Genomic DNA, 26,185 nt, shown 5'->3' with positions numbered 1-26,185 from the left:
TCTCACGCGCGAGGCGTGGAGGGCGGTGTGTCTTAAAGTGCGAGTCAAACGGGAAATCAAAGTGCTATGGAGGGGGGTCTGTGCTGCTGGGCTGGGGGCCCGCACTCCCGGGCACACGGCGTCCCGCGGAAACGCTGTGGCCCCTGCTTTTACCTGGAGTCACAGCGAGGACTCTAGTCTGGGGTCAAGTGGGCAAGTCCACGGGCGCTTCCTTTGAGGTGGTGTCTCAACAGACACACAACCATCCAGTTGGAACAATGGTCCCGGCATCTAAATTTAACGAGATGAATGGAAAACCTTCCATTAGAGACCTTCCTATTTTTCTCTGTGCCAATCAGAATCATGAAAACAAATTACTTTTCTGAAAGTCCACAGCTGGAAATCACAATGTGACCTTCTTTTTTTTTTTTTTTTTGTCATGTCGAAAACAGGCAAGAAATATATTCTGGACTTCACCTGTACTGCATAGGACAAAAGAATTCTGGAAAAATACAATGTAAACCACATTTCTTCTTTACCATTTAAACTGAGATATACTTACCACACACATTCATATTTCTTAAACTTTTTACAGCATTACAACTGTCATTTTAAACAAGCAAACTTTTTTTGTTTTGTTTTGTTTTTTAAGGATACCCTGGAAAGTCAACTGATAAGAGCATTTGAGAATATATATACATCTATAAAAAAAATCACATGGAGCATAAAGGGTGAAACTTAAAGACAGAACTGTGGGTGATAGTTTAAGTTACAAAGGGATAAAAAATAAACGACTCTTTTATCTGATTAAGGACAACCGTGTTCTCTTTCTACCCCTGCTACAGAAGAGTCAGCCTCTCTTAAGACTCTGTTTCCATCTGTCTCTCCCTGTGTGGACGGATATTCAGCTGACTTCTGGCTGTGGAGATGCTGTGCTGAGTTTGGGGGCGCAGAGGTGGACTTCCACCTCAGGTTTCCAGAGAAGCGCGAGGTGGGGAGCTTGGTGGCTGCAGAGACGATTCCTCATCCCCATGGACTTGGCACAGGAACCATGTGAGGGGTCGCCGGGTTCAGGGCACAGGGACCCCAGGCCGCGGGGTGGGGGTCTTCCTTTCCTGCACTCAAGCTGTAGCACCTTCTCTTGGGGTATCTAATGCCTTGAGAGTGCTGAGACACACCCTTTCACAGTTGTTTGTTATTCTCGCCTCTAATATCACACGATTTATAAAAATATAAATAAGAAAGTGTGAACTGGGTTCCATCTCGAGCGGTTTCCTCGACCCCCTCTGGGAACAGAGGGGTGCGTCAGGGGTCCCCACGCCGCTCCGGCCCGGGGGTGGGCATCCGGGCTGTCTGGGAGAAGTCGCTGTGGCCGCGAGCTCGGACGTCCGGGCGCTCCAGGGTGTTTATGGCACAAACATGACGGCGGGGCGGACTCACTGGAGGAATGAGACGGGAGTGACGAGGGGATGGCGCTCGGCAGGGCTAAGGCCCCGCCCTAGAGCCGCGTCTGGGCCTCGGGGATGTAGATCTCGATGCTGTCGGCCCGCTCGCTGGCCGAGCTCTGGCGGAAGGACGCTGCCCTCTTGGCCGCCGCCAGCCGCCTCCGCGCCTCCTGCCGCTGTCTGTCCGGCAGGTCCAGAGACTTCTCTCTGGTGATGGGGAGTTTCCCTCTGGGGGGCTTCTTTGGTATTGGAGGGGGGACCTTTCTTTCTTCCTGAAAAGCATCACAAGTCAAGAGTGGGGGTCAGAGCAGCCTGGCGCTCCCCACCGCCCACCCCCGCGGGGCTGCGCCCTGCCCGCCAGGCCCGCGGTGCCGCCCAGCTCCCGGGGCAGGAAGCCTCTGTGCACGTGGGCCTGGGCCGCGGACTTGGTCCTGGCACTGTTCTGACCCTGCTGCTGGGTGAACGCTCCCTCACAAACGCACACCCGCTCACCTTCACGGGGGCCTGCACGATGCCACAGACTTGCAAGGTCCGAGGAGGTGGAAGCCGCCTCAAGTCCTCTGCCACGGGCCTCAGACCCCTCGACATAAACTACCTACGGGTTTTCACTTGCATAGGAATCGGATGCGAATAACTGGCTCTGACTCTCAGCTCGTGTTCTCCAACCACAACTCTAAGATCCCAGCATGCCTTTTCCAGAAAGAGAGAGGCTGCCCCATCCGGCAGCAAAGGAACCCCGGGAGCTGGCAAGCGCCGCGGGTGCGGGGGAGGCTTGCGTCCCGCCTGCGCCCTCTGTCTGCTGGCTGGGCTCGCACACCGGACCTGCCCAGGCGGGAGGGACAGGCCACAAGGAGTCCTTGCTGGAAATGGGCGCGGCCTTTTCTAAGCACATGCCCAGCTGGTGGGGGAAACCCTCATCTGTCCTTTCTCTTTCACCCTCCAAAAGGACCCGAAGGCACCAGGGTGCCCAGGCCTGGCCACCATGGCGGGTTCAGGGGACACACGGCAGAACCCGAGGTCTGTCCTACTGTTTTTGGCAGGAAGATAACCTCCGTGTTTGGAACTTTGTCCTTAGGGCCAGAAGCAATGTCCTTCCCGACTTGATGGCAGGGGTCAGTTGGGGTAATTACTTTGCCAAGACTTCCAGCTATTTCAGAATTTAACTCCTGCCCTGAGTGCAGGACTGTATTTGTCTCTGTGCACACCTTCTGGGCCTCTGAAACATGTGGCAGTGAGAAACCAGTCCTTGTGGAAGCCTCCACCCACACTGTGAGTCCAAACAGGCTCATAACTGTCCTGGGGCTGGGGCGGGGGGGACTTTTATGTATCTTCAGACTAGTTTAAAAGTTGGATTTTTAGTGGTTTCCTAGAATAACTTTTTCACTGGGAATCATTACTTATGATCGCCTTCATTCATGCCCAAACCATAGACCTCCTGGACTTGCTCATGCACAATCTGGTCGTTTGCACGCCCCTCCGCCCCCTGTCTGCGGTGACAAGGGCTTCGTCAGCACCAGCGATCGAGCGATGGTCTCTAGCCTGGACTACGGGAGGCACGTTTTAGGGAAAAAGGATGATGATGGTTTGCATGCTAATTATCCAGATGTACACGCTCAGCTACACGTTAAACTCCCCTGTCCCAAAGTATCTCGGATCAATTTTCTTTGTCATTTTGATTGATAATGCCTGTCTAAGAAAATCAGATTATGATTCTGGAGAACTGCTCTAAGATGCGTCAGGAAGTCAATGTCTTTATAGCGAATTCACACCTATTTCTCAGCCTTAGAGAAAATGATACCTAAAGAGAAGAGCTGAAATCACAGGTCAAACTTAATGGGCATTTTCAGCCTATCTCAGGGCCAGCTCTACAGGAAGTGTACATCCTCGAATTGCTCAGTGAAGTTTACAGTGTTTTTGTCTCCACAGGTGTCCCTGTAAACAACCTGAAGCCTCCTGTGGGAAGTACCACAGTGCAGTCCATACAGAGGGTGGGGGTGACGGTAATAACTCAGAGGATGGGCCCGACAGGAAACGTGACTGCGAGTTCACACGTGGGTTCTGTTGGTGTCTTCTCGGAACTGTCAGCAAGAAAGGGACTGACTATACCTGCTGATGACTCTAGCACCAGCCTGGTTGTGCACACATGGGTTTAGGTGTGGTAGCAGATCCTGTCCTGTTAACTGCAGACCGAGACACACATGGTAACGTGGCGCTTGGAGCACGTGCAGGGATTGTGGGCAGGGATGAGGGTGGTGGGCTCTGTGTGGGGATGCAGCAGGGGCTTACCTTCCTCTCCGGGGACTCAACCACCTTCCAGTCGCTGAGCTTCAGCTGGTGCAACTCGTCGAACTTCATGCTGACGTCCTGAACGGACAGCTGCAGCATGTCCCAGTAGCCGGCCAGATCCTGGGAGGTGGGCCTGGGCATGGCGCTGGGGTCCTGCCAGACACATGCACAGTTAGAGCCGCGGAGCCCTCTGGGTGGGGCGGGGGCAGGGGCTGCTCTTCCCAATGAAGCGGGTCTGGGAGAAGCCCCCGTAATTCAGAATTGGGTGCACATGCTCCTGAGGGCCCATGAGGCTCTGGTGACAGTTTACGTGAGTATTTGCTGACATTTAAAAAAATCTGAGATGGAATTCCAACTGAGCTATTTCAAATCCTAAAAGATGATGCTGTTAAAGTGCTGCACTCAATATGTCAGCAAATTTGGAAAACTCAGCAGTGGCCACAGGACTGGAAAATGTGTTTTCATTCCAACCCCCCAAAAGGGCAATGTCAAAGAATGTTCATACTACTGCACAATTGCACTCATTTCACATACTAGCAAAGTAATGCTCAAAATCCTCCAAGCTAGGTTTCAACAGTATGTGAACCAAGAACTTCTATATGTTCAAGCTGGATATAGAAAAGGCAGAGGAACCAGAGATCAAATTGACAACAACTTTTGGATCACAGAGAAAGCAAGAGAATTCCAGAAGAACATCTACTTCTGCTTCATTGACTATGCCAAAGTCTTTGCCTGTGTGGATCACAACAAATTGGAAAATTCTTCAAATGGGAATGCCATGACATCTTACCTGCCTCCTGAGAAATCTGTGTGCAGGTCAAGAAGCAACAGTTAGAAGTGGGCATGGAATAACAGTCTGGTTCAAAAGTCAGGAACGGAGTAGGTCACAGCTGTATATTGTCACCTGCTTATTTAACTTATATGCAGAATATATTAAAAGAAATGCTGGGCTGGATGAAGTACAAGCTGGAATTAAGATTGCTAGGAGAAATATCAATAACTTCAGATATGCAGATGACACCACCCTTATGGCAGAAAGTGAAGAAGAACTAAAGAGCCTCTTGATGAAAGTGAAAGAGGAAAGTGAAAAAGCTGGTTTAAAACAACATTCAAAAAACTAAGATCATGGCATCCGGTCCCATCACTTCATGGCAAATAGATGGGGAAACAAGGGAAATAGTGACAGACTTTATTTTTGGGGGCTCCAAAATCACTGCAGATTGTGGCTACAGCCTTGATATTAAAAGACCCTTGCTCCTTGAAAGAAAAGCTATGACTAACCTAGACAGCATATTAAAAAGCAGAGGCAAAAAAAATAAAAAATAAAAAGCAGAGGCATGCCTTTGCCAACAAAGGTCCATCTAGTGAAAGCTATGGTATTTCCAGTATCATGTATGGATGTGAGAGTTGGACTATAAAGAAAGCTGAGCACCGAAGAATTGATGCTTTTGAACTGTGGTGTTGGAGAAGACTCTTGAGAGTCCCTTGGACTGTGAGGAGATCCAACCAGTCCATCCTAAAGATGATCAGTCCTAAATTCTTGTCCATCAGTCCTGGAAGGACTGATGCTGAAGTTAAAGCTCCAATACTCTGGCAACCTGATGTGAAGAGCCAACTCATTAGAAAAGACCCTGATGCTGGGAAAGATTGAAGGCGGAAGGAGAAGGGGCCAACAGAGGAGGAGATGGTTGGATGGCATCACTGACTCAATGGACATGAGTTTGAGCAAGCTCGGGGAAATGGTGAAGCACAGGGAAGCCTGGCGTGCTGCGGTCTGTGGGTCTCTAAGAGTTGGATGTGACCGAGCAGTTGAACAACAGCAAACCTGAAAAGTCTGCATTCTGTGTGGCTCCAGTTGTAGGACATGCTGGAAAGGGCACAACTATGGAGGCAGGAAAAAGCTGAGAGGTGGCCAGGGGCTGAGGGAGGACAAGGGGTGACCAGAGGGAGCACAGAGGATTCTCAGGGCTGTGAGACCGCTCTGCTTGTCACTGTCCTGGTGGACACATGTCATATATTTGTCTAAATCCACAGACTGTCCAACACCAAGAGTGAGCCCCAATGGAAACCATGGACTCGCAGTGATGGTGATGGATTTGTGCGGGTTCACCAGTTGTAACATACGGACCATCTGGTGGGGCTGGTGTGTGGCAACAGGGAGTACGTGGCATTTTCTCTGTATTTTTCACCAATTTTTGCTGTGAATCTACAATGACCCAAAAAACGTCTATCAATGTGGTTGAAAAATGGGCAGAGGATCTGTCTTCCAAGGAAGACATACAGATGGCCCCCGGGCACATGAAAAGATGCTCGGCATCACGAATCATCAGAGAAATGCACAGCAAAACCACAGTGAGGTATCACCTTGCACCTGTCCCAGTGGCCATCATCAGACAAGAAGTAAGAAGGTTTTGAGGATGCAGAGAGAAGGGAGCCCTTGTGTGCTGCTGGTGGGAACATAGATTGGTGTAGCCACTATGGAGAACAGCATGGAGTATCCTCACAAAACTAAACATGCAGTTAGCACACAACCCAACGGTGCACTCCTGGGTATTATCCGAAGGAAATGACAACACTAATTCAAAAAGACACACGCACTCCCATATTCACTGCAAAACTATTTACAATAGCCGAGACATGGAAGCAGCTGAAGTGTCCTTCAGCAGAGAGGATGCCACGCATATATATACTGAAATACTACTTCAGTATAACAAAGAATGAAATCTTGAAATATGCAGTAACATGGAAGTCAGACAGAAAAATGCTGTATGACTTCACTTGTATGTTGAACCTAAAAATCAAAACAAAGGAACAAACGTAAGAGACAGAAACAGAGTCATAGACGCAGAGAACAAACAGGTGTTTGCAGAGGGGACTGGGGATGGGGGTGAGAAATAAGTTCGGGAGATAAGGAGGTACAGACTGCCATCTGCAAAATAAGAGTCATGGGAATGAAACGTACCGTGTGGGGAATCCAAGAATAACTGTGTAGCCTCTTTGTATGGTGACATATTGTAACTAGACTTATTGGGTTTGCTCCTGCACACGCTTATCAGGGCACTGACACATTCACGGGGCCTCACCCTGTGAGCTTCAACCCGCAGCCCCCTCCTGTCACCCCCCACCGGGGCCAGGACTCGACGTGTGAATGCTGGGGGACACAGACGTCCAGTCCTGGTTCCACGTCCACACCCACTAGGTCACTCTCTGGGCGCTGTCCATCCTGCCCGACGCAACCAGCTGGCAGCTGTGCTGACCTGCCGGGAGGGGGTCAGAACCGCCGTCCAAGCCACTTGCACACAAAGCCCTCGTTTTCTGCTCCGAGTGAGAATTGCAACCCCGGGGCGGCTGTTTACTGTGTGAGGACCCTCTCCACTGAGCCACCAGGGGGCGACCTGACGGGCAGGTGCAGGGTCCGGTCAGGGTCAGGGTCGGGTGGGGTCGGGCACAGAGTCAGGGTCATGTCACGGTCAGGCTCAGGGTCAGGCGCGGGAGGGCTCATCAGGTCGCCGGGCCTGGGTTGTCATGCACTCGCCTGAGTCTGAGCTCAGCCGCTGCTTGTGAAGGAAAACAGTGAAGGCCTTGCTCCAGGCTGTGCCTTGCAGGCGATGGGGTTCGGGGGGACTAACAGGGGCTCCCTGGACGGCTGGGGCTGGCAGGGTGCTCCTCCCCCTGACAGCGGGTCCTGAGCTGCGTGTCCTCCTCCTGCAGGACGAAGCCGGCACAGCGACCCCTCCTCCCCTCCCCACCCCCCACAGGGGCAGGTGTGAAGGGCCTGCGCGTGTCTGAGGATCACGTCGCCCAGAGTGAACTCCGGGGTCACTGGGCCTCCGCTCTGGGCTCTGGGGGGCAGAGGCCATGGTCATGGTGGACCCCAGTATGGTCAGGGTCTTGCTCTGTGTCCTCTGCTTCTTTCTGGGAGGCATGGCTGTGTCTGTGTCCCCGGACACTCACGCGCCCTGGTCTGTTTGTAAGCCTTGTCTGTCACATGGAGGTGGGTCAGGCCAGGCCCCTCCCCCAGCAAGTGCGCAGAGCCATCCATCCCTGTTGAATGCACGCAGGGTCCCGGGGTGCTACCCGGCCCCAGCATGGGAGGTCCTGGGATGTGGGCTCAGATGCTCTGTGTTTTAGAACATTCTCTGGGAGCTGTGTGTCCTGAGAAGGGCTAAGGAGAGACCATGGTCTCATTCAAGTGCAGCGTTAGACCGGTGGTCTGTGTGTGACCCCGTCTCTCCCAGCTCTGGGGTTGCTGGGCCGCTGGCCCTATGGCCACAGGGGTCCACCCGCTAGTGTCAAGGGCAGGCCCTTCCCAGAGTCCATCCTCAACAGCTAGTGGGTCTGACTCACTCCCTGGGGCCATTCCGTTGACTTAGAACTAGAGCTGCAAACGAGGACAGTGTGGTTTTGATGAGCAGGGCCCTACCGGCTCTGCCAGCAGCCCCTTTGCTGACGGTTCACCCAGAGCCCAGCAACCTCCTCCAACGAGTGCTCCGGGGCTTTTGATCCAACCCTACATGGAGGTCACACGAAAAGGAAGCGGTCATGCCAGACTTCCTACGGCCAACACAAAGTGCAATCTGATGTGTGTAAGAGGTGTCAAGGAGGAGGCTGGATAATTCTCAGGTCTAATACCAGCTGCATCTGTTAGAGAAGAAATGCATTGCTCACAGCTGGAAGACCGTTACTGTGCTGCATGGAGGTTCGTGAAGACACAGACAACCCTCCCATCGGCTCAGCGGAACGGGGACCACGCCCCCTGGTGGCCTCGGTCAGTCCTCAGAGATGGTGATGGGGTGGGGCTGGGGCAGGGGGAGGGCAGGACACGGAGTGTTTCTACAGCTGCACGTTCCTTTCAGGGACCCTAAACCTGCCCGTCCCCCGCTCTTAAATGTTGATTGTAACTTCACATCAGAGGCGACCAGGTGCTAACGCTTTAAATCTCAGGATGAACTGGAATGGGATTAATGGAAAATATTGGAGAAAACATATAAATGATCCTGATGAAGAGGGATGAATTGGCAACTCTGACGTGCTAGGCTGCCTCCATGTGGAAGAACATGCTGCAAACTCACAGGCCTCCTTGTGAATTTAAGGACGGAGCAAAACAAGGTCGAGGCACCGTGAACTGCTGCTTGTGTGTTAATGAAAATGTTTGGTCTCAAAAAGGTCAGTGTACGGATTATAAATAAAAATACATAGAAGAGGTTGTAAAGTAGTGTGAATACCATTCAGCTATTACTCTTCAATGACTTTCTCCAAATAATTATTGTTTCTCCAAAATAATATCAAGTGAGTACTTTCTTTGGTCAGATAAGGAAAAGTATGTGTGTAATGATACGTATTTATATTTATTTATACATAATATTGTATATATGTAAGTATTCACATTAGAATATATATATGTGTGTATATAATATATATATATATTTCCTTTGATTTTCAGGAAGATCAGAACCAAGTTTAGTGCCAACTGTATTTCCTAACTTAGCCCACAGTGTTTCAGTTCACTCCTGCCTGTAACATAAAGCCGGGACTGCTCCTGGAATCCCCTGCCAGTCTCTCTCAGCGTGGCTGCTTACGTGTTTCTATTGGAGTCACCTCCTGGCGCCGCCTTCACCATGACCTCCCCATGACATGATTCACGCTTGTCCCCCTGCCTGGGGTCCCCAGGGGCAGGCCGGTGGCCAAGGACACTCTCGTGGCTGGGGGCCCACCTCCCTCTGCCCACCGCGCCCCTCCCTTGCCCACAGCCGAGGCCTCTCTGCTTTGGCCTCCAGAGTTGGGCGCATCCCCATCCTTCACCAGGCCGCGCTCCCGCAGCAGTCCTTCACAGCGGACAGGGCAGAGATGAGGGCGGAAAGAGTGGACGCCCAGTCTGCTGACCTGCACCCTAGGGTCTTGAGGGGGCACTCACCATGTTCTGCTGGCAGAGCCAGTAAAACTGCTGGAACTTCTGGGACATCAGCAGCTGGGCGCTCCCCACGGCACTCCGGATCTTGCCGAGGACTGTGGACACACACAGGGTTACGGGCGGGTTGGCGGGGGCCAGGAGAGGGGCGCCACGCGAGGTGGCCTTCCTGCGGCGGCTCCATGTCCTCGTGTGCGTGCGGTCGTGTCCAACCGCAGCCCCACGGACTGTGCCCCCCCAGGAGCCTCTGTCCGGGGGATTCTCCAGGCAAGAACACTGGAGGGGGTCGCCATGCCCTCCTCCTGGGGATCTTCCCTACTCAGGGATCGAACCCTCATCTCCTGCATTGGCAGGTAGGTTCTTTACCACTGAGTCACCTGGGAAGCCATTATCCTTGGTCACCGGAGGTGAAAACTTTGAAATTACTGTGTGGAACGGTCACAGTTGAGCCATCTTTCCATCTGGTCCATCCTGATCCATGAAGGAAATTCAAAGATGACCAAATACTATCAGGACACCTCAGTGTGGGGGGAAATTTACCTTTGAAAGGTCCTGCTAGCCCACCCAGCCCCTCGGGAGTAAGCTGGCTGGCAGGGACCCTGGCCCCTCACATCACCCTGCTGACCCCTGGAAGCGTGCGTGAGGACGTCCTGCCTCGGGCACCTGGTGGCCAGCTCACCAGGGCTGTCAGGAGCAGCAAGGGTCAGTTTAATCTACGAAGGATCTCAAGTTGTAAGAACTTAATTAATCAAAGGGCACTTTAAAAAAGTAAGTAATACAGCCTTGTCAGTGGAAAGGATTTAACCACTTACTGGATAGTTATGATGACTTAGGGATTTGAACTGGGCAAAAGATTTCTGGCATGAAAATTTTGGGAAACCCCCCACCCCACTCCCTCCAAGTGCCTCCTCACTTCCCATCATTCTGCCCCAATCCTGGCCTGTGTGAAAATCATCATTATTTCAGAAATAACAGCTTTGGGAGACCCCAACTCCCATGATTCTCAGAGGCACTTAGGCGTCTGGAGGCAAACGCTTCTGGCCTTTGTACCTGGGCCCTTGTCTCTGGGGTCCGGTCTAAGAGGCCATCCCCAGCTACTCCCCTCTGCGGGCAAGTGTCTCCTCTCTTGAGTCCCCTTCAAGACCCGCACAACAGAGATAACAACCAGCTACACAGAGCCCCTGACGTTCCATGTGGGGCCAGCTTGTCTCCAGCCCAAGGGAGAGGGGAGCCTTCTGAGACAAAGATCTTAGCCGGGAGCTCGTCTGGCATGAAGTGGACACTGAACCATCACCACCAACAGGATGTTTCGGTACTTGCGGATTGTTGACCCTGGGACATTCCTGAGGTTCAGTCTGGAGAAGAGCCCAGAGGGCAGAACCTTCAGCACGTGGGTCACTTGGCTGGGGAGAGTCTGGTTACGGGCAGACCCAGGGGGTGTGGAGTGGGCCTGAGACCTGGCATTTCCACAGCGGTGCAGCCCATGTCCAGAGAGGTACACTCAGCTTCTTTAGCTTTCTCCCTAATTTCCCCAAACACTGCTAATTTTGATAGACAGCCTCCAAAATAATGAGTTGCGACTCATTCAGGGCGAGCTAGAAACCGGCCTCAAGGACTCTGACTTCTGGGCCACAAGCCACTGAGACCCTGGTTCCTGGCCTCCCCGGGGTGGGGCTCACAGACACAGCTGGGGGCCTCGGTGCACAGGCGGTCAAGCACCACGAACTGGAACCACAGTCTCCAAAATCAAATGTGTCTGTGAGGGGTGCCGAGGACGCGTCCTACTGGGACAGAAAGCAGCTATGGAAGGCCCGGGGCACCATCGTGCTTACAGGGTGAGCACCCGGCCCCAGACAGCGTGTCCGCCACGTGGTGCTCTCCTGGGGTGGGGGCGGTGGGGGTTAGTGGCCTGAAACGCTCCTGAGTTTGCCTGCATTTTCTGACTTGTCTGGATTGCTGTTCCCCAAAGCTTTGTTGTGACGACTTGCACACACAGAGTACTTGAAACAAAGTACCACCAGCACCTCCGCTCCATCTCTTGGGATCTCTATCTCTGTGCGAGTCTGTCTTTCTGACCCTCTTGGAGATGAGCTGCAGCCAGCGCCGCCCTCGCCAGCACCCTGCACAACCACAGAGCCACGGCCCTTCCTAGGAAACCAATGCTTCCCTAATGTCACCCAATTCTCGGTTGCTTCCAAAACGTGAACAAGAGTTAAAACTGTAACTTTCAATACCAGTGAGTTCACCAGATAACACCGTGGCATCCTTTCAGACTTGAACGAAACAGAAAGCTGTCTTGTCAGCGTCCTGACGCCTGCAGTCTGCTGCAGAGGGCTCGCCCCCCGGCCCCCCGGCCCCCCGGCCTGCTCACCTCCCCCAGCTCCGGGCAGTGGAGGGGACACAGGGCGGGAAGACAGAGGGGCCGGAGCATGGCCTGGAAGGGCTGAAAATACTTCCCACCTGGTTCACAATTTGGCCCCCAAACTGAACATGTTTGATTTCCACTTGGAAACCCTTGTAACTGGCAGGACTGACAAAAACCTTTAAAGAGACTTGTTTTAACCAAACGGTCACTGTACGAATATATAGAACTGACTCACATATAAATGCATTTTTTTTCACTGACGCTATGCTTGCTGAAGTGGTAATTAAAAAGTCAATCAGTTAAACCAATGGCATTGTCAGTGACACAAAGTAAAACAAACAAAAAGGACCCCCGCCAGAGAAGTGTGGTTTCTGAAATAAAAGTTTCCAGAGCCACAAGCATCTTACTCCACAGGTTCATAAGAAAGATGAACAGCACGAGGAAGTCAACAGGGGGGTCGTCTGTGAGGTGTTGTGACGCTGGACCTTCAGTCCCCGTTTTTCACATCCTTTTTAAAAGGCACCTCAATGGGAGGATTAATATACAGGACTTCAGTTAATAAACCTCAGCACAGCATGGATAGGGGGTGATGTCTGGGTGTTGATTTAATATTGTGGAGACTTATTATAAAGGGTATACGCTGACTATTGCTCGAGAGAGGTAAGGAATGTCAGAGTGTGGCTACTGGCCTGACGACTGGTGGCAGGGAATCTATGCTCATCAGCGCGGATGGTTCTATCTGACACCTACAATGTAAATAATAGCTTCCCGTAATTGCAAAGAATTTGAAGCAAAAATTCAATTTATTATTATTTTTTTCAATTTATTTTTTTCCACTGAAGTGAAGTGAAGTCGCTCAGTCGTGTCCGACTCTTTGCGACCCCATGGACTGTAGCCTACCAGGATCCTCAGTCCATGGATTTTTCAGGCAAGAATACTGGAGTGGGTTGCCATTTCTTTTCCACTATCCTTCCCTAATTCTGTCATAGTTTAACCACTTTCTTTTAAGAGCTACAGATAAGGGCTCATGCTCATCAGAATGCAAATTTACAAAGAACCTGAGACAACCCAGGCCTTTGATGTACAGAGAAATTTGATTAACTGACTTGCTCCTTTAATTTATTTTTCACACCTGTTCTACAATTTCCAACTCCACCTAAATCTACTCTGAAGTGCCAGGGCAACACTAACACTATTCTTTTCAAATTCGAAGTGGGCTTTTCTAGCATTTGTACACAGTTTGAGGTGGTCACTTGGAGATCCACGACCTCGCGGGTCTCTCGGATTCCCTCCAGACCCAGCCATGGGGACACGCCAGCGTCCACAAACCCCCGGCGAAGCCTCAGGCTTTCTCAGCTTCCCGTTTCTCGAGCACACGCCTCCTCTCAGGCTCGCTTTGCCGCGGCCCCGGCGGCTGGGGCGGCCCGCGTGCTGACCGCACCCTCAGCGGGCGCTGCGTCCCGTGAGAGGCGGGGCCTCGGGCTCGCGGTGACCGGGCCGGTCCCGGCTGGAAGCGGCGGTGCTCCGAAGCCGTCCCGCTTCTGACCTTCGGGGTGCGGACTCGCGGGCAAACCGCAGGCCCAGGGCAGTGTCCCCGAGTCCCCCAGGTCACTGTGATTACCGCCGATGGCACGGTGCCCGAGCCGGACCAGAGAGCGCGGAGCTCCAGGGAAGGAGGTCTGGGAGACCCGCGGCGAGCATCGGACCCCAGCTATGGCAATAACGTGGCGAGTGAGAATGGGGGTCCCTCAGATGATGAGGTCTCCCGGCGCCTTGAGCCTGCGGTCTGTGCCTCTGGCTGGGAGATCTTCAGATTAGCAGCTCTGGGGCAGAGATGTTTGGGGGCAAGAGAACACCCCAGCACCTCTCAAAAGACCCCACTGCGCAGTTCCTCAGGCCATTCATCTTTTTACAAACCTGCTGAGTAAGATTTTTGTGGCTCTGGAAACTTCCATTTCAGAAAACATAACTTTTTAAAAAATTTTTTGGTTTTACTTTATGCCACTTACCCATTTGGTTTAACATAATTAACACAAAACCCGCAAAACACTAGTCTAGTGGTGGTTTACAATCCCTGCAGAGTATCTGTTTATGGATTAACCTGCTTTAACATGATTTAACTTATACCAGTATTTAACAGTTCTCATGATATTTTTATTAACTGTAGAGAGTTGGGTGAATCTGAATTTGTTCGATCAATTCAGTGAGCTGTGGTTATAATATAATAGCTTGGGAGAAAAGTTATCTCATATAATGGAAATTTCAATATTCGGAGCTCAGGGTTTTGGTTCAACAGTCATTTAATTTAATCTTCGCTTTTTAAAAGGACTGTAACCAAGAACCATGTACCTGTTTTTAAAGTGAGGAGTGGCATGGAAAGTTATCTCACCATTAACCATTACTAGGGAATCACTTAAACGTGACCAATACGGCGCTCGGTTAATGTGCAAAGCATACAGTTGAGATTCAAAGCAAGCATTCTCTCACCTTTGGCACAAAAAATAAAGCTGGGTAATGAAGCAACTGAGAAAATCACAGAAAGGATCAGGTAGCCCTGTTCACTGCTCTTTGAATCCGAGGCTCCTAGAGATGTGATTTCACGTAGTTATGAAACAGTGGCGGGAAAACCCCGTGGAGTCACGGTGACTGAGCTGGTGTCTGGGGGAGGGGCCCCCTGCCTGGCCGAGGGCGGTGTCAGGGCACACGGGGTTTTACATGCTCTGCTGTGCAGAGGCGTGAGTAGGGGTGGAAGCACCCTGTGTGTGAAGACTGCCCCCCTTCCCTCTTCCTCCTTCGGACTCTCGCCGCCGAGGCTTCTGCTGGGCATCGCCAGCAGACGCTCAGCGTGTCTGGACGCTGCCGGAGGATGGTCAGCATATCTGGGCACCGCAGGAGGACGATCAGTGTATCAAGTGTGATTGCCCAGGAGCCTAAGACCGGGCAGAGCTCCAGGAAAACGCAAAGCCGTCCCCACCTTTGAGAAGGGTGTGTGTCCATGTGCCTGTCCTCAGGCATGACAGAGCCAGGGGCTCCGGAGGTCGGGACCAAGCTCCCCAGGCAGACGCAGAGTCCATGTTTGAGGAAGGGCCTCCCTGGAGGGTCTCGGGCCTGGCTCTCTGCCCCTGCTCCTGCCCTGATATTTGCTCGCCTGCCTGACTAGTCTCCCGCCCTCAAGGTCCGCCCAGACTCCCCCGCCACCAGGAAGACCTCTCAGACTGCCTGGCTGGCGGCATCTGCCGGACCTGAGGGTGTTTACAGCGCTGGGTCTGCACCGCTCTTACCACGCGCACGTTCCTCACTCACTAGAAACGCCCCTGTGCTGGTCTTACCCACTCTGCGGTCCCTGCGGTGTCTGTGCTGCATACTCATCAGTGTCTCCACCTGCAGTCTATGAGACCATGTGCTCAGCAAATGCCCGCTGGGGCTTTACAGGACACATAGTCCAGGAGAAGATCCCAAAGGTGCAAGCAAGGTGAAAAAGACTTGTGTAGAGAAATGCAGCTGACCGACAGCAGAAGGCCCTTTCCTCTGCCGGGCTGAAGGAGAAGCGTGTTCTCCAGATGCTGATAATAAGACAACGACAGCCTAGGTGACAGGATCTTACTGTTGATCCGGGTCACTGCAGATCATCAAGTCATACACAGGATGTTCACGGCATTACTTCCAGGATTTTCCCGACCACCCCCAGTGACAAGAAAATCATAGCTTATCAGGACAAGGCTTCAGTGCTGGGGACTTTTAGTGTCACCTCTTAATCCCCAGGGCCTAAGGCACAAGCCAAGTGTGTATTTTATTGCTCAGGGAATCCTCTCTGAACCACGAATGAAGGTGACGGATCCAGAGAATCAGAGTGAAGTAAATGGCCAGGGATGAGGCATGGCATTTTCTGAACAGCAGAAGACACTCCATCACTAGCTAGGAGGTCAGTCACTTACCATCTCCAGCTTTTCTCTGACACAAAGCCAAAGCAATTTCTTTTAACACGGGACAGTCACGAGTCTAGAAAACAGTTGAATTGTTGCCCATCACCATTGCCAAAATTCAGAGAACCAGCACATGGACCCTGAGATAACCTGCAGTCCCAAAACCCCTGTGGGCCTGAGCCATCCTGCTATCCATCACACAGCATGGAACAGAGGGATGCCCGTCAATATCTCAGCCACTGCTTTTCTGTTCATTTGCTTGCGTCTTAGCTCGGGTGGGGTATGGTGGGAGCCCATGCACTTTAAGTTACTCAGGGATCAAAGGGACTGTCCTCATGGATTTCATCCGCCACGTGCTCATTTGCTTTATGGAAACCTGGCGAGTGTCTTCAGGCCTCAGCAGAGACCTGCCTCTTACCATCCTCCACGAGGTCGTTCTCCTCGGCTTCCCTCTCCATCTCCTTGCACCAGCCTTCCATCCGCTTCGTCTCCGTGTGCAGCAGCTTCAGGAACCACGCACCGTCCCTGTGGCACGGGGACGCACGCCCGCCGTCCACCGCGTCCAGGGCCGGCTCCAGCCAGGGGTCGGGAGGGGGCAGGCTGGCAGTGTCCACGGGGGTCCGGTAGTCCTCCCGGTAACTGAAGAGCCCCTGGGTCCGGACGGTGCGCACCGCCCCATACTGCGTGGGGGTGCTGGGCTCCGAGTGCCTCTGGAAGGAGGACCCGAACTGCAGGCCCTTGTCCTCCGTGGCGACGTGTCCTGGGAAGCCCTCCAGCTCCAGGTCCGCCTGCACCCCAGCCGTCACGCTGTTGGAGCGCTTGAAGCGTCCGTGTCTGCGAGGGAGGGGGTAGGGGAGACAGACGGGAGCTTGTTGAAGATGACCCTGAGCCACAGAGCCCAGCTTACACATCTGGAGGCCACACGCCAGCCTTGTGGTGTAGACCAGTGTTTTCATCTTTGTTATCAGCACACTGGTGTTTCATCTGTGTGAGAGGTTTATTTGACTTTGCAAAGAATGAAACTCTAACTTTTACCTAAGCTTCAGTGGCTAAGTGATGCCCACTGAAGACTTAAGTTTACCACAGGTGGCTTAATCTATTCCCGAAACCACTGTCTTGGGGTGGTTACCTGCCTTTCAGAAATACGTGACAGGCTTACACATTTCTGTGTGTTGTGTGTATGTAAAATGAAGCCCCACTGCTTCTTTCAAGTACATAATTCTTTTAAGTAATAACATCTGTGTCTTGTTGAGTTCTGGTGGCTATTCATATCATATTTCAGGACATGAGCTTCTTCTCTCTGAATAATGCAGTATCATCTGGTTATGTCTTTTATGCAAAATAATGAATCCAAATTCTGACTTCAGCAGGTGTTTAAAAAACATTTTCATTGTATGTATTTAAATGTCACTCATTCCTCATAGCCAGTTACTGAAAGGACTGGCAAGAACGAACTTATAACTGGAGCCCAGATTTTGCTGGTGAGAACTATGTGTGTGTGTGTGCATGCATGTGCATGTGTCTCTGTATGCATGTGTGTCTCTGTGTGTGCATGCATGTGTATGCCTGTGTGTGTCTATGTGTGCATGTGTACATGTGTGTGTGCATGCATGTGTGTCTGCACACCTAAACTCTGCCAAGCTACACAAGTTGGCTCCTCACCAGCTGGACGCGCAGATGGCAGGCAGCTGTGTGTGCAGCTGGCTAATGGATGTGCCTTCGCTGGAGGCAAGGCGCTGAGAAGGAGCCACCAGCGGGGACGGGAGGCCGCGAGCCCAGGTCCTGGGGCAGAAGACACGGTTTCTGAGAGGCCCCCATCCTGGGGAAGCCATCAGTTTGTGCTCTCGATTCCTTGGCAGTCCACATCTTTGCAGGTTGGTCTAAAACCCTCACTGAGTGACTCACCAGGGTTTCAACAACCAGACGCTGCCTGGCACTCACGATGTGATATGCCCATCAAATCTGTCTTTATGAAACTTACAAGATATGCTATTTTAAATATAAAATAGAATAATCACCCTGTCCTCATTACAAAAACAACACTCTTGTCGTGGACTTCTCTGTGCTGGGCAGCGTGAAGGCTTCTTTGGAAGCGTCACCTTCCTAAGGATTCTTCAATCTTCTTTCACTCTCCCTCTCTCTGTGGTTGTACTGTTAACATCCTAAGGTGGGAAAACCTGAGCTGGCTTTACGCTCATCCTTTTCCCCTTTGGGTGAAGGACTCTGGTGTTTAGAGCTGCCAGCCCCTCTGCTTTCACAGGTGGTAAGTTACTTTAGAAAAAAATGAGTCCCCAGCCGCTAGCAGAAACAAAGCTCAGAAGGATGCTAATTCATACCCGAATGATATCCACTGAGTTAGGTTAGGGATATATGACCCTGTCTCCACAACGGCATGAACCGTTGATGGCCAGTGCTGTCCAGACACTCGCCATCACGTTTCTAACCCACAGCCCTGCTCAGAGGCCCCGGGAGTCTGAAGTGGTTACCGTTTCTCATCTTCCACCTGGACGCCCACCGAGTGGTACTCCCGCAGCCCCCGGCTTTCCGTGTCGGAGTCTGTAGCCGTCTCCACCTAGTGCAACAGAGAACATTTTATTTTACAACCAAGACAGGGACCTGGACCAGGGACTATTTGTGTATGTGTTCATCTGCCATAATTAATTATGCATTTGTGTAATTAATGCAGAGATGCACTTGACCCAGGAAAACAACAACGGGAGGGAAATGCACTCGTGCTGGTGTAATTATGTTGCTACCATGTTTCATCAAATTGTGCATGACCCCGTAACTCAACGCTGAGCCTCCACCTTCTAAATGTATGCAAATAAAATTGCTTTGCTTAGCTCGGGCGAAAAACAGGCTGTGTTGGATTGCATTATGAGAGGACTTAAAAGCTCTTGTTACATCCTGCAGGTACAGCATGAACCAGATAGAGCTAACACAACACACGGGCTGTTGAATAGGACGGTGGTGATGACGGCATCCACATACATGACATACGGAAGAACTGAAGCTTTACCAGCCCTGGGCAACCCTTCCACCCGCCTCGAAACAGCGCCGTCTGCTCACAGGATGTGCCCGGGCAGGGCAATGCCACAACAGAACAGAAAGCGTGCGCTCCACACACAGTCCTTACGGTGGCTGCATTTGCCGAGAAGTCTCCCCGAGCCCAAGGAAGCATTTGTGGTGCAACATTAACTCATGAGAGAACTCTAGTAGCATACAGTTTCTAAAAAAATAACCAAAACTCCAAAAGCAAACAACCTCCCGCTCCCAAACTCTCAGTATGAAAAGTCTGCCCCAGAAGAGTAAATATATGACACTGAGTAAATATATGACTAAACAACCAAAGATTAGTTTAATTGAATGCTATCCCAGCTTCTATACGGTCCCTTTTCTTTTTTTTATTTGCAAGAAATAGTACCTACTGTCTCAAAAGGTGTTTTGACTCCAGTTCACAAATGTCAAAACTAAACTGTCAAACACATCTTTTCTTAAAAACATTAGTGACCGTTGCAAGGGTAACACACAAACCATGAGACGAGTAACTGTGACACCGTCTCCTGCTAGTGATGAGCAGAGGTGCCCTGGGCAGTCGTGGCTGGCTAAGTCTTTGTCGCCGGGGGCTGACGCGGTTTGTGATGAAGCCCAGTTGTGCTGCTAAGAGCTGGTGTTTGTTTTCAGCTGATCCCGCGCCAGGTGCTGAGCTAAGAGCAGGCAAGTGTTACCACAGCTGGTGCACATGATACCCTGGGTCCAGCTGCATGGAACACTTGAGGAGTCAGAGAAGGTGAGTAACTTGCCCAGGGGTGCACAGCTTGTAGGGGGCAGAGGCATGCTTAGCATCTGCTGTGGCCAGAATCAGCACAGCCTGTGGAGACCCTGCAGCTCCTGGGATGGGGCGGGGCAGGGGGGTGGCCCTGTAGAGCCTGGGACAGCGGTAGAGCAGCAGTCAAGAAGCCACCTGCAAGGCAGGAGCCTCAGGCGATGCAGGTTCAGTCTCTAGGTGAGGAAGATCCTCTGGAGGATGGCATGGCAACCCACTCCAGTATTCTTGCCTGAAGAATCCCATGGACAGAGGAGCCTGGCAGGCTACAGTCCATGGGGTCGCAAAGAGTCGGGCATGACTTAGGCGACTTAGCACACATGCACAGGAGGAAATGTGCTTGAGTAAAATTCCTAACCTGCTGGTGATCACCACGTCTTTCTAGTTTCAAGTGGGTCATGGCTGACATAAATGTTACCTTGTTGGATGTGGACACTGTGTTTACTATTGTTTTACACAAAAAGATTGCAATAAGTTAATATGTTAAAAATGTTACCCATGTCAGTGCAATATGAGCTGCCTGTGTTCTAGCTTCTGTTCCAGTCTATGACTATAACCTGATTTATTTAATTAGATGTAACTAGTTTTCTGCCACTTTAAATAATGCCGTTGTAGATCTATGTCTGTGCATGTATATAATTTTGTGACTATATTCACAGCCATTCTGGTAGATACTGCTGAATTTGAGAGATACACAATATGGGTGAAATTACTTCATTCGTATAGTTTCAGGGAGACATTTGTATGGAAAGAGCACTAATTTTTATCATAAAAATGTTGAGAACATTTGCCTCATTACTTCCAGTCCTAGGAGTCTAGTCTAAAGAAGTTTCCTTGAATTCTAACATATTAAAAGGTGAAAGTGGGGGAAACAGGAGGACAGGATACTGGCAACATTGAGCAAGTTCAGGCTGCTCACGACACAGACACCTGTGCGGTTATGATGGATGAAGCCACGACGATGCTGACGCTACAACACAGACCCAGGAGCGTGCATCGGCAGGTGGAGTGAACGATCCAACCGCGAGACGCGTGTTCACACGTAGAGCACACACATCCGCACAGAGAGAAACTGACCGTAAAGTGACCAAACCAACCAAAATGTCACAAAATAATTCGTCTTCTTTTCTCTGGTGTGCACAGCTTCTCTCTTGTAGTTCTCTTATTTACAGTGAATGAGAAAAATACAGCTTTTGGAGTCAAATTCTGCCACTTGCTGGCCATGTGACACTTAGGTAAGTCTCAGATTCTATGGCTTTTTTCTTCCTAATTTCAAAAGTGAGGGATCAGCAAACACGGGTTAATGAGTGTGAAACTGTGTGAGGCCAGGTTCAGGTAGGTTCTCCAAAGCAAATCTAATGCTCCCTCCCTCACCTCCACTTTTAAGATCCACAGATATAGTAATGATATGTTAAGTTCAAGGAATATATAATGAATTTCATAGATACTACAGTGGTTGTCATATGAAACCATTCTAACAAAAAAAGGGTCTCCATTTTTCAGAAGGTAAATGTGGAGGGGGATGTGGTCAACTTGCATAAAGCCAGGACGAGCTAAATATTTATCAATTTCAGAAATCTTGGGAGAGCTTTATGAGGATGGGGAAAATCAAATTTAGGACAAAGAAAAGGAATTATTATTTTGCACAGTGGGAAGGAAATCAAAGGAATTTTTTCCAAAGAGAAAATTCTGATGAGAAGTGTAAAAGGATTATAAAAGTTTTGAGAAATATATGTACATATTCATTTTTACAAGAGCCGTGGTATTTTAGGGGCTTCCCTGGATCAGTGGTAAAGAATCCTCCTGCCAAGCAGGAGACCTGGGTTTGATCCCTGGGTGGGGAAAATCCCCTGGAGAAGGAAATGGCAACCTACTCCAGTATTCTTGTCTGGAAAATCCCATGGACAGAGAAGCAAGGTGAGTTAGTCCATGGGGTCGCCAAGAGTCGGACACAACTAAGCAACTAAACAATAACAGCAAGGGTGTACCGGGCATGGAGAAGAAAGATGAAGTCCTCAGAACCTGCGTATGTGAGTGACCTCTCTGAAGCAAGTGCTGATTGGAGGTGCCTGCTGGTGGATGGGGATGGATCCTCCCTGTTGCCACGTGAGTTGTGGGCGCTAGGCTCCTGGAGCACCTGCCTCTTGTCCCTGGGCCATGACAGAGGGGTTGCACAGCCATGGGCCATGAAGAGTGGGGGAAGGGTGCATGAGAGTGCATGTGTGTGAGTGTGCACATGTGTACCTGTGAGTGCACACCTGTGGTTGTGCATTTGTGTGCATGCATATGTGTGTACACAAGAGTGCAAACATGGAAGTGTGCACATGGGTACACCTGAGTGAACATCTGTGGGCATGCCTGTGTGTGCACGTACATGTGTGTACATGCACATGTATATACAAGAGGGTGCAAATGTGAGAGCGTGTATATCTGTACATGTGAGTGCACACCTGTGGCACATGCATGTATGTGATGCACGTGTGTGTATATGAGTGCACACATGAGTGTGCATAATATACACATGAGCTCACTTCTGCGGGCATGCATGTGTGTGCATGCACATGTGTGTATATGGGGTGAACATGTGAGTGCATATGCATACGCATGAGCTCACTTCTGTGGGCATGCATGTGCACATACATGTGTGTACACGAGAGTGCACATGGGTACATGTAAGTACACACCTCTGTGTGTGCACGCTCGTGTGTGCATGAGAGTGTATATGCGCGTGAGCACACACATGTACATGTGAACACACACATGTGGGGTGCATGTGTGTGCATGCTCATGTGTGTACATGAGCATGCACACGTGAGAGTGTGCATGTGTGCAGCACATGTGTGACATGTGAGTGCACATGTGTATGGCCCAGATTTTCAGAAAGTCATGTCTGATCACCCACAGCTGGAGGGACCAGAAAGCAGGAGGCTGTTAGCAGAATGTTGGCTGAGCTCTGATCTCGGGTTTTTGCTCTAAAGAAGCTCATCTTAGACTCTGCCTTCAAAGCCCTTACAGCAAAGTGGGTGAGTTGCTCCCACATGGAGTCCCCATATTTTTCTTGGTGACCTACTGTGAGTCCAATAGTTAGAGGTGAACTGCCTCCCCTGCCCTGTGAGATGCAGGAAGCCCCAGCAGAAGCAGGCAGGAAGATTTGGGGCTCGGGGGGATGTAACCTGCCCAGGACTCCTGGGTGTAGCCTCGGGGAGGACATTTAAACCCAGTGACCACCTATGACATCACAGAGTGGGCATCACTCCCATTTTAGAGATGGGATGACTGAGGCGGACAGGATGGAAAGACCCCTGGACATCAGACCACATTACAGGACCTAGGAACACACACACACACATACACACACACACATACACACACACACACAAAACAAATGTAGAAACCCTGCAACAACAGACAAATCACAGATAAAAACAAAATGAACACAAAGAAAATCGTTCGCGGTGTCACCGTCACTGTGAGGAAATGAGGTAGGGCCAGATGTAGTGTCCAGGTGAGAGGGCAGGTCACCAGGAGGTCCAGGCGCAGCCTGACCTGCAGGGTCTGGGGCAGGACGTCGTGGGCTCAGCTGAGGACCCCACATATCAGCCCCTGTCCCAGGCCTGGGCTCCAGGGAAGGTGCAGGCAGGAGGGGCCCCTGCTAGGTGGGAAGAACGGTGTTTGTAAAATGAAAGGTATCCCGGACGCTGTGTCCTGGGAGGTTGGGCGGCGGCCCAGCGGGAACTGTCCCTGCAGTGCCAGACGGACACTGTGACACCCGCCGCCCTCCCTGCAGGCTGAGGACAGGGTGACGGGCGGGGTCAGCTGTCCTCCACGTGGTGTCGTGGGTGAGCCAGAGCAGGCTCGTGGGGGGCAAGACATGCCCTTCAAGTCATTCCCCTCTGTGCGCTGGGGTCCCCCCTCCCATCACTGGCCCCCAGCCTTGGGTTTCCCGTTCCGGGCTGGATGTGGCCCCTGTGGGCGGGTGGGGCTCCCGTGAGGACGGGGGGAGCCGGGGGGGCTGGGCACGGACTCGGTGCATCCACGCGGGTCCCCAAGCCGGCCCCCGGCCGCGCCCTCCGCACCACTCTGCTCTGAGCCCTGAGCCCTCGACATCCTCCAGCACTTCCCGGGAGCTCTCCAGGCGTGTGCAGTGGTCCTTCCATCAGCTTGACCGCCCCTGCTCCCGGATGGCGCACCCCGTTCCCCTGTCGCTCGAGTTCCTTGGGTCACGTTTTCTTTGGCTTCCAGCTCACCCCACTGGACCACCCAAACTGACACGCTCAGTCGTCCTGTGACCGTTTTGCCGCCGGGAGGACAGCGAGCCCCTGCACTCACACGCTCGCCCACACTCGCCCACGCTCGCCCACCGACACTGACCAGGAGCTTGCTATGTGCCAGGCGCTGTGCTAGGCGCTGGGTACCGAGAGGGGCAGGTGCGCCCCCCTGCCCGCGACACGCAGATGGGGGTCTGCAGGGGCTTGTGGGAGGGGGGCCGTGGGGCGAAGCTCCGCAGCTGGAAGCAGATGGGGTGTGAGGTGGGCAGGCTGTCAGCGGCTCCTGGGGGTGACTGGAGGCGGGAGGGGGCTAAGGCAGGTCTGTGGGCTTCTGGGACAATCTGAAAGCATCTGATTGTCTGGAATGTTCCCACTGTTTTCAGAGAAGTGGGAACCTGACCCTCCAGCCCTGTTTGCGGCTCAGCAGGCAGCCCAGAGGAAGCCTGTGGGAGGTGGCAGGTGGGAAACCAGGGTCACAGGTGCCCAGCGAGGTGACCTTCTTAGCCTGGGGGCCTCACAGGTCTCCTCGGCAGACGTGACTGTAAAGGCAGAGACCCTGAGGGCAGCAGGCACCCGGGCCAGCACCTCGGCCCAGACGGCTGTGGCTGCGGGGGTCACTGGCGCTCAGAGCCCCAGCTGTGTCCTCAGGAGGGGGCTGCCTGCGTCTCCGGGGATGCAAGGGTCCCTGCGACAACGGGAGCACCTAGCATAGAGCCTGGCATATAGATGAGGACAGAGAGGCGACGAGAGCGGAGGATGAATAACCCGGAAAGGGAGGAAATAAAATTCATGCGTACTTGGCTCGGGGGCGTATTTTGGTACTTACATCTGACCTTGGGTATGGCTGATGCTCTGGGAATTCAGAATCCTAAACAAAACAACGAAGCCACAGTGTGGAGACCGGGTTCAGGGGACCCGCCAAGCGGTCAGCTCGCAGCCTGCCGCCCCCGGCCCCACAGCGCCCGAGACAAGGCTCCCCCTCATGCCTGCCAATGCGTGGGCCCTCCTCCGTGGCGCAAGGGAGGCCTAGGGTTTTTAAAGCGCCCCACAGGACTCAGGCTGACGGAGGTATCCGGACTTGCCGAGGACCTGCCTGGCTGCTGACCCTGCCTGGGCTTGGGGCCTCCAGATAGGCGGTCCCCAAGAGGACAGTCCTGGGCCCCACTCCTGAGCGGCAGCTGGGTGGTACTGTGTCCCTCCCCTCCTGGAAATCGAGTGGACTTGGTGGTGGGTGTCGGCGCAGGGGCAGCTGTTTTGGCTCTCGGTGATCAGAAGACAATGAGAATAATCCGTGGGTACCCAGGGGTTGGCGTGGGGACTTTTGGGGCCCCTGAGCGGATGTGCTCCTGTTTCCTGCAAAAAGCCTCCAGTCCTTCATTTTTGGTCCCAAAGCCCAAAAGACTAAAAAGCTTTAGAAAGATTGGGTTTCAACCCCAAACCCTCCTTTTTATGCATCAGAATAACCTATCTCCACACTCTCCATGCTGCCGGCTGCCCCCTGGAAATGCCTGGGGGTCCTTTGCCTGCTGCACCTGCCACTGGCTTCTCCTGAAAGCTGGGGCTCAGAGACTCTGGGTGCCTGCAGGGTCCCCACAAGGACCCGGTCCATGTCACTGGGGGGAGGGCGTGCACGCGGGTAGGTACCTGGACCCCAATGGAGGAGCGCTGGCTCTTGAGGAACTCCTCGGCCTTGGACGCCAGCATGGCCTTGTCGCCGGTGCGCGTGGCGCCTCCCTGGCCCTCAGAGGCGTGGCGCTGGGCCGCAGCCGTCTCCAGGGCCAAGCTCATGGCCTTGGTGCTGTCCAGACTGTCCGTGGAGTTGTAGAGGCCGCGGCCGTCCGGGGGCCAGGCGGTCACCCTCTGGGCGCGGCCGTCCTGGTAGGCGTCCTGCGTGGACTCCGTGCTGCTCTGCGCCGTCACTGAGATCAAGGGCTTGGAGGTGGTGCGGGGCGGCACGGGCGGTGGCGTCTTCTTGTAGCTGGCATAGGAGACGCCTGCGAGGGGACACAGCCGGTCAGCGGGGCGCCGCCCGCCGAGCCTGCTCTCCCGCCCAGCACCCGCCAGCCGTCAGGCACAGCTCCCCTGGCGTCCAGCCTGAGAGGACGCAGAGTGTGGGGGAAGCTTTGTGCTCAGAGACCGTCTACGCAGATGTATGTTTAATAGTGAAAAGTTATGAAAACACCCC

The 26,185-nt window shown here is 52.4% G+C and overlaps 1 protein-coding gene across 1 annotated transcript in view; it reads right to left on the bottom strand.

The window, feature by feature from the left end:
* Positions 1-625: 625 nt before the first annotated feature.
* The window catches only part of DLGAP2 (DLG associated protein 2), a gene marked incomplete at its 5' end in the record, with an annotated part of 450,426 nt that continues 424,866 nt past the window's right edge, over positions 626-26,185 (bottom strand). The window contains 7 exons of the mRNA XM_065946643.1: positions 626-1,696; positions 3,711-3,863; positions 9,625-9,716; positions 16,325-16,740; positions 18,393-18,478; positions 24,827-24,868; positions 25,645-25,994. Coding sequence (XP_065802715.1) covers positions 1,478-1,696; positions 3,711-3,863; positions 9,625-9,716; positions 16,325-16,740; positions 18,393-18,478; positions 24,827-24,868; positions 25,645-25,994 — 1,358 coding nt within the window. The remainder of the gene's footprint in view (positions 1,697-3,710; positions 3,864-9,624; positions 9,717-16,324; positions 16,741-18,392; positions 18,479-24,826; positions 24,869-25,644; positions 25,995-26,185) is intronic.

Source organism: Muntiacus reevesi, chromosome 10 (genome assembly GCF_963930625.1).
Source record: "Muntiacus reevesi chromosome 10, mMunRee1.1, whole genome shotgun sequence".
Classification (NCBI taxonomy): domain Eukaryota; kingdom Metazoa; phylum Chordata; class Mammalia; order Artiodactyla; family Cervidae; genus Muntiacus; species Muntiacus reevesi.
This window is presented reverse-complemented; position numbering and strand designations above follow the sequence as displayed.